The following is a 9,360-nucleotide window of genomic DNA, read 5'->3' on the forward strand; positions in this document are numbered from 1 at the left end:
TTTAAACTTAAAGATAAAGACGAGCTAAGAGTTAACCTAAAACACTAAGTATACTATACGTTAGTATAGATTGCATATATAGATAATATATATAATATATATAAAATACCTAAAAATAAGAATTAAAAATACCCTATAAGAATATATTAGCTAATAGAAGAGTAAAGATACTAAGATACTAAGTATATATATAGCTAGCATCTAGTAGAAGTTTAGGAGTTAGGAGACTTAATACTTTAGCTAGAAAGATTCCTTACGGAAGAATGCCTAGATGGATAATAGTAGTAGGAATACCTAAAGAATATATGTCTACAGTATATTAAAGATAAAAAGCGAACTAAGTATTAGCTAAAAGTGGACTAAGTATAAACAGAATTAAGTAGCTAATAGTTAGGAAAAGTAGAGGCCTATAGAACTAAAGAGAACTAGTAATAGAGCCTTAGACCCTTAAAGGAATTTAAGAATAACACTTAAATTTATAAATTAAATAGTAAGATTAATAGTTTAAAGCGCTAATAGATAGTAGAGTAATGAGGAACTATATCTTACTAGCAGCAGTTAAAAGAATAGGATTACTATATAGAAAGAAGGAGCATCTTTACCTATTAGTAACAATTTTAGAAGATCTAATAGCCTATAGAGGAGGTATTATTAATCTTAAAATAGGACCTATTTAGTTAACTATTAAAGGGAGATAAATCGAGATATCTTTTGATATATTACCATTAGGGAATAATAAGGCAGTACTAAGAATGCCTTAGTTATAGGAATATAATCTAAAAATTAATTAGATTATAGGTCAAGTCGATATTAAGAATACTTAACGCCGTAAGATATAATAGTAAGCTAAGTTAGTATAGTACTAAGTAGGGGCAACCTATAAAGAAATGGAAAAAGGACTAAGTTATATACTAAAAAGATACCACAAGTATAGTAAGAAACTATAGTTACTAGAAAGTAAAAAGCTAGCAGATTATACAGCATGTGTAAGAGTATATATATTAGGTCCCGCCGCGCTTGCGACAGGTTCGCAAGCACTCTCAGTCTTTTTGGCCGTATGGCGACGTGGAGGCGGGCCACGTTACAGCATGGGATTATAAAATAGAGTTAGAACTAGAAATAAGTCTAAAGTTCTTTTTAATCTACAAGCTTACTAAAGAAGAAGGTAGAGTATTAAAAGAGTTTATCTAGGAAAACTTATAAAAGGGATATATTAGACTATTATAGTCATCAGCGGGTTATCTAGTACTATTTATATTAAAGAAGAATAGCAAACTAAGGTTATACATTAACTATAAATAGTTAAACAGCATTACTTAAAAGGATAAGTATCCTTTACCCTTAATTAGCGAAATCTAAGATAGAATAGGCAACGCGCAAATCTTTATAAAGATAGATTTAAGATAGGCGTACTATTAGATTAGGATTAAGGAAGGCGATAAATAGAAGGCAGCCTTTAGATTAAAGGAAGGACTATATAAACTATTAGTTATATAATTTGGGCTTATAAATACACTAGCAACGTCCTAGAAGCGTATTAACAATATATTAGGAGAATACTTAAATAAATTTATTATGGCATATCTTAATAATAATATTATCTACTTAATAACTAAGAAAGAGTATAGAGAATATATTAAATAGGTCTTAAAGAGACTATAAGAAGAACAGATACTAGTAGCAATTAAGAAATGCGAGTTCTTTACTAGGAAAACTAATTTTGTTAGATTTATTATTAAACTAGGCCAACTTATTATAGATTTAAGAAAGATTAAGGCTATAGTAAATTAGTAAGAACTAGAGAACGTCACGTAGTTAAGGTCGTTTTTAGGGGTTTATAATTACTATAGAAGGTTTATAGCATAATAGTTAAAGGATATTAAGCCATTTACGCGGTTAATAAAGAAAGAAGAACTATAGGTATAGGGAGAGGAATAGCAAGAATTATTTAAGAAAATTAAGGAACTATTTACCTAAAAGCTAGTTTTTAAGATCTATTAACCAAGACTAGAGACGGTTGTAGAGATAGATGCATTAGACTATATACTAGGGGTATACTTTATATAGAAATATTAAGATAGATAGCACCTAGTAGCATACTATAGTTAAAAGATAACACTACTAGAGTTAAATTATAACATTTATAATAAGGAGTTATTAGGTATAATTACAGCATTAAAAAAATAGAAAGCATTTTTATAAGGTATAGAAAAACTATTTATAGTTAAGATAGATTATAAAAACCTAACGGGGTTCCTAATAACTAAAGAACTTAATTAAAGATAAGTTAAATAGGCAAAGATGCTTACAGAATACCATTTTAAGATTTAGTATACTAAGGGTATAGACAACATATAAGCAGATGCTCTAAGTTAAAAAGCTAAACTATAAAATAATAAAAAGCCATTAGGGGCTTTACTACAAAAAGATATAGATAGATTAATTAGGTATAATTATCTAAAAATTACAGCAACTTAAAAAGATAATAAACTAAAAAAAGTCTATAAGATACTAGAAAGCTTTTAAGTATAGAGAATTCTAAAAGCATAGCTAGAAGATTTATAATTAGATATATACAAAAATTAAAAAGCGAAGTATATCCTAAAAAGTATAGTAGAGCATTTTATAGAAGATTTTTATAAGGAAATAACTTAAGAATATAATAAAGCTATAGGCTTAGTATTAAGACTTTAAGAGAAGTATATTATTAACAGAATCTAGGGCCTAGTATAAAAGATTATAAAGAAATACCTAGATTGCTAAAGAAATAAACTAATAAGGCATAAGCTATATAGAGGGCTACAACCTATTAAGATACTAAAAAGACTATAGGAGGTTATATTATAGGACTTTATTATTAAGTTGTAAAGTTAAGAAACCCTATTACCGGACAAGATTATAACGCAATCTTAATAATAGTAGACAAGCTTACGAAGTAGGGATACTTTATAGCATATATAGAAGAAATATTAGTAGAAGATATCGCTAAAATCTATATTAAGGAAGTATTTGTAAGATATAGAGTACTAAGTAAGATTATATCGGATAAAGATCTAAGATTTATAGCAGTATTTTAGAAGGTATTTTTAGCGGAATAAGGAGTTAGAGCAGTAACTTCTACTATATATTATCCGCAGACAGACGGTTAAATAGAAAAATTAAATTAAACGCTAGAGTAGTATCTAAGGCACTATATTAATTATATACAGAACAATTAGGTATCGCTATTACTAGTTATATAGTTTATATATAATATAACACCTTAAGAAGGAATAGGTATATTACTATTTAAGGCAAATTACGGATATAAGCTAAGAATATTATTATTACTATAATAAGTAAAGAAAATGAGTAGCATAGCTAAAGAAAAAATAAAGACGTTAATAAATCATTATATAGACCTTATAGAATTAGTAAAGAAAGTATAAAAGAGAATAAAAAAGTATTATAACGCTAAGAGATCTAAGGGACTAGATCTTAAGGAGGGAGATAAAGTATAGCTACTATATAAAAATTTTAAGAGTTAATAATTAAGCAAGAAATTAGACTATGTTAGACTAGGACCTTTCAAAATTATATAAAGGATTTTACTAGTTACGTTTAAGTTAAACCTACTAGCTAAGATAAAGATCTACCCTATATAGTATATTATAATACTAGAGCTAGTATATAGAAATATTAAGCTACTAGTTTATAAAGCAGATATATATAGAGGATAGAAAGAAGATAAATAGTAAGTTTTAAGGATTGTTAGTTATAAGGACATTAATAATAAAATATAGTATAAGGTTAAGTAAATAGGCTATACTAAGACTACCTAAAAGCTACTAGAGAATTTAAAGAACGCTATAGGAAAGGTATAGAAGTATTAGAAGAAATTAGGTTAGTATTAGGTGAAACCTAAGCATATAGTTATATAGCTGCGAGGTATAGGCGACCCGCAGGCAACTCGCCTGTAAGGCACGTGCGCTACACGTGCCTATAGAAACCCCTTACCTCGCACCTTAGACTCCTCCTTCTCCCTTAAGGATTCGTCTCTGTCTATATAATATACCCTATTATTCCATTATTGAGCTCCCTATCCATATCCTTACCTTACATTTAAATTCTTACTAATCCCTTTAGGAGGATAGCCGGTTTAATTTTCCTATAATCCATAATGCCTCTAAAGACAAGATCGACCCCTATACTTAACGGCAATACGCCCGCGATATAACGGCAGAACGCCTCAGGATCTAGTGCAGACGAAGCCTCTACACTAGCAACATCTAGGCTACCTTCTAAATCTTAAGATAATTAGATATCTATAAACACTAAAAACCAGTTTAATTTATATACCTAGGCTTAATAGGAGCTTAGTAAGGTTACCAGCGTCCCACCAAATACTACTAACCCGAAGGAGCTAGATAAGCTAGCTAAGAAAATAGCCAACTTATAGAGCATTATTAACTCAACGAAGCCCTCCTATTATTATTATCTCTTAAGCAAAGAATATAAGTTACGTAGTGAGTATATACGCCAAACAAATCTTAACGCCTTAGTTAAGAAGTTACCGCCTAATATTAGTGGCACTACTTAACAGAAGTTTAACCGGTAGATCGCCGCAGTTAAGAACCGATTTAAGGTTAATAACGCTAACTATAACTGCGAGCAACGTACGCGTTAGGCCATTAAAGGTCTTACAAAAGCGAAAATAATTACTTAACTAGTGCATCGCCGGCTAGGCGCTAAAGATAAAGGTCCTTTACTATAGGACAAATTTAAGACTATAGTCTAAGACTAGATTAAGGACCCTATAGTAAAACGCTTTAATAATGCTACTGCGTACTATATGACTATAATAAAGGAGAACCAGAAGTTTAATACCTTCTTAGCCTGTATATATAGCTTAGAGGACCTCTTATTATATACCCCCTTTATTAATCCTAATTAATAGGTAGACTTTTGGTTCTTATATCTCCTAACCTACCTATAAGCAGAGCTCTTCCGCCAGAACTTCGCTGCACGGGTAAGAACTACTAAGAACCTCTTTACTAAAGTCCGCCGTATAGAGTAATTGCTTAATACCATAAAGCTTACGGAAGATCGCGTAGTTAGTAGTAGATCCTTATACTTAAAGCGCGGTTATAGCGTAAGCTCTATAGGGTTAGGTTTAGAAGACAGAACCTAAGGAAGGCGAGGCTTTCCTAAGTAAACTCCTAGGGAGACTACTTAACAGCTAGATGGCCCTAAGGACCCCCTAAACGCCGGCGCTACGCCTATAACTTACTAGAGGAACGTAGGCAGTAACCGCAAAGAATACTAGCGGCAAGCCGTTACAGATAAGTCCTAGCCGTTAGGTAACAGGTGGTAGGTCTATCCGTAACTAGGGTCCTTTAACTAGGGTTCTTTAACCCGCTAGTAACCTACTAGTAGTAACCTATACTAATAACTGTGTATATATATTATATAATAGGCCTATCTATAACCGGGGTCCTTTAACTAGGGTCTATAACCTGCTAGTAACCTACTAGTAGTGACCTATACTAATAATATATACATTACTCTATAAAGACTTAGATAACGTATACCCTAAATACATACCTTATATAGGCGCATTATAACCCAACGTTAAATAGGAAGAAGACTCGGATACCGTATACCCTAAACGTATATTATGCGCAGGTATATCGCAACCCAACGTTAGAGAAAAGAAAGCTTGGATACCGCATACCCCTAAGCGCATACCTTACGCAGGCGCATCGCGACCTAACAACCCTACGAGTCACTAGTTAATTTTATCTGTAGAGCAAAAGGGACGCTTTACGCTCTATGCGTAATCAGCTAACTTAGGGGCGAGTCCCTATCAGTAATAGATACCGCCTATAACCGGGGTCCTTTAACCAGGGTCCTTTAACCCACTAGTGACCTATTAGTAGCGACCTATACTAATAACTTATATCTTAAAGGACAGATCCGTCCGTAACCGGGGTCCTTTAACTGGGGTCTATAACCTGCTGGTAACCTACTGGTAGTAACCTATACCAACGATTTATATATCAGACTTGGATACTGTATACCCCTAAACGCATATCGTGCGCAGGCGTATCGCGACCTAACGTTAGATAGGCAGAAGACTCGGATACCGTATACCCCTAAATGCATACCTTACGTAGGCGCATCGCGACCCGACGTGACTATGTATATGCTACGCATATGCTATGTAAATAACGCAAGGCTAAAGTATAAAGTTGGCGGTGGATTTAATAGGTATACTACCCTACTACTATACGTCTGGCTATATGCGAATAACCTATAACCTACCCANNAAGTATANACGGCGCTANNCCGGTATAGCGTAAGGCTAAAGCGGGGTTAGNGGCGGATTTAATAGGTATATAGCCTTACCGTCTATAAATCTGGCTGCATGCGAATAACCTATAACCTACCTATAAGGTATTAGCGACCTACTTATGCAAGTACACATCTAGAATTTAGCAGAATTTAGCAGAATTTAGTAGAACTTAGCGGAATCTCTATATGCTACGCAGGTATAGTATAAGGCTAAAGTATAGGGTTAGCGGTAGATTTAACGGGTATACTGCCTTACCACTATACGCCTGGCTATATATGAATAACCTATAACTTACTGGCGAAGTATATACCTATCTTTTTATGCGTAAAATCAGGACACTCTTTCCCTTTTTAATTTTTCCTTATTAAGGTTTTTTATGGGGTTTTATCAAGGCCTAAGTACGTAAAGGATCGGGGACGACCCTTTTTAAAGGGGGGGGCATTATTAGGTAAAACCTAAGCATATAGTTATATAGCTACGAGGTACAGGCGACCCGCAGGCGACTCGCCTGTGAGGCACGTGCGCTGCACGTGCCTATAGAAACCCCTTACCTCGCACCTCAGACTCCTCCTTCTCCCTTAAGGATTCGTCTCTGTCTATACAATATACCCTATTATTCCATCATTAAGCTCCCTATCCACATCCTCACCTCATAGTTAAGTAGTATTAATAAAGAGGAATTACTAAAAAATAAGTCACCTAAGGGGGACCTAAGAAAAGCAGTTGCTAAGCTATTTGGATTTATTTCCTTCTTAGTAAAAAAAGAGTCTGTTCTTTTATTACTAAGTTCCTATAAACTCTATTCTATAAGTTTTTACTCCTTAAAATAAACCTTCTTACGCACTTTCTTAAGATAAATTAATTAAGCGGACGCCGTAAGACGAGACTTAAGAGCCCGTTACTAAGCATTAGCAGCCTCCCATTCCGCGTTATAAGAATAGTATAACTCCGCTAAAGCAACAAACAGTTTATTATTTAGCCGTGTAGCAGTAGATTAAATATAAAACCCTAAGACAAATTAATTAGGGAACTAGACGACTATTAAGAGTAATAGGTTATATATATTTAGTATTAAAGATAGAGCGAATATTATAGGATAAATAAATATTTGCCTTAGTACACTCCGAGTAAGAGAACGGTTATTGTAAAAATAGACTTACCAACGTAATATAAACTAACCTCTCTTTTAAGCAGCGAGAATATAGAGACGGTATAATCTTACTAAGAGATAATATCGCAGTAATAGTGTAAGCACGACGAACGGTTAAAGAAGGAGAAATTGCTTTAGGTATAATAAGTAATAATATTAACCAAATTAATTAGACAGATATTACACCTCTAGTAAATAACTTAAAGATATTTAGAATCTTTAAGAATAAAGATAAAGAGGAGGGAGATAGTGTTATAAACGCTTTAAGTATAATGTTATGACTACTTAGGGAAGAGTCGAAAGAAGCTAGTTAGTTAATTTAGGCACGGTCTAGAATAGAGCCGATAGAGCTATATGACGAGGAATAGTAACTAAGGTTATGTGATATAATCTGTATAATCTATATAATCTATAATAGAGTAAATAGAGTACACGTATATTATATATAAGAAGGATTTTATAGAAGTATGGTTGTGTATTTAAAGGACCACGGTCCCTACCTAGATAGTTCCTTCCTTATAGTAATTCTTAGAATATAATTAGAGTTAATCTATTGGGCAACCACTCCACTAGTTGTTATTACGTTGTTAACTTTAACTTATATTACCTACACACCTAGCCTATTAACGAGCCTATTGTAGTACCTACTACAAGGTTCCGTTATAGATAATTTTATAAGTCTTATAATACTTAGCGAACTGTATTAATACGTGGCTTTTGTGTCCGTTAAGAATTAATAAGTAATAGATTCCTTAGAGTTATAGCTTTATATATTAATTAAAGTATTTTAACTAATTAACTATAATGTCCGAATTTATCCACCCTAAATTGCTTACTTAAATTATGGTTTTATAATTAAGTTCGGGTGATATCTAAAATCGTTATACTTGTTTCCCCTAAAATAGAAAGTAAAGAGGTAATTAATATTGGCTTTTTAATATACACTTAATAATAGATACCTAATCGCGATTATCTGGCTCTATAATAAAAGATTAAGCCTCTAATTAAGGAATAAGCACCTTAACCTTATCGCCCACCCCTATTATAATTCCTTTCTTATCTATATTATATTAATCGCTTGGGGGAATCGCGTACTTAGCAATAGTAGCTTTATAGAGGTTAAACCATTCCCTAATAATATTTAGATCCTTAGAATCCTTTCGCTTTTAATTAAGACCTTAGGTAAATTAAGCTTAAAGCTCTAGGTGTCGGGCAAGGAAGTTTTTATACTAGTATTAACTAAGCTCTAAAAGACACTTCTTTATAATAAAGATACTTTTGGCTATAGATTTAAGGTGTTAAATTTAAGGTGGCCAACCCTAAGCTCCTATTGTATTAATCTATTTAATTAAAGAGGACTCCTTAATAACTGAGAGCTTTTGAAGCTTTTGGTGATACTCCTTGCTTAATTGGCGGCCGTTACGACGGTAGTAAACAGAAGAAGGCAACAGGTTGTATATTTTGGCAAGCTTACGGCTAGATAGATTAGGATTGGCTTCTAATAATTGAAGAATAATTTGCATACGATCTTCCTTGCTAAGTGATAGCGATTTGGGGGTGGTAGAGGACATGGTGGAGGTGTAGTAAAGGAGTATATTTTGATGTTTTGATTTTGATTTTGGTAAGAGGTCCGTGCATTGTCTCAGGTGGGTGGCTGTCTCGTCTGGGTGGCTAACCCGTTATCGCTTGACTGCCACCAACTGCATATAGTAATTGTAGCGAAGCCGTATGCTTGGCTGCAGAACTTCCCCCGCAGTGTCGTGATCTTTGTCAAATATCGTGAGATTTCTACCCGTACGATATTGCAAATTTTCATCGGCAATTGCAGAGACAACGTTGTATTCGCGTTTTGAAGGCCAAAATGGAGGCGTAGTCA

The 9,360-nt window shown here is 33.4% G+C and overlaps 1 protein-coding gene across 1 annotated transcript; it reads right to left on the reverse strand.

Moving 5' to 3' along the window:
* Positions 1–8,824: 8,824 nt before the first annotated feature.
* On the reverse strand, positions 8,825–9,055 carry K441DRAFT_731259 (uncharacterized protein; the record flags this gene model as incomplete). Its single annotated transcript, XM_067654229.1, has 1 exon — positions 8,825–9,055. The coding sequence occupies one exon, from the start codon at positions 9,053–9,055 to the stop codon at positions 8,825–8,827; it is 231 nt and encodes a 76-aa protein (XP_067500473.1).
* Between the last annotated feature and the right edge of the window lie 305 nt (positions 9,056–9,360).

The sequence above is a fragment of the Cenococcum geophilum genome, assembly GCF_001692895.1.
Source record: "Cenococcum geophilum 1.58 unplaced genomic scaffold K441scaffold_43, whole genome shotgun sequence".
In the NCBI taxonomy this organism is placed as follows: Eukaryota; Fungi; Ascomycota; class Dothideomycetes; order Gloniales; family Gloniaceae; genus Cenococcum; species Cenococcum geophilum.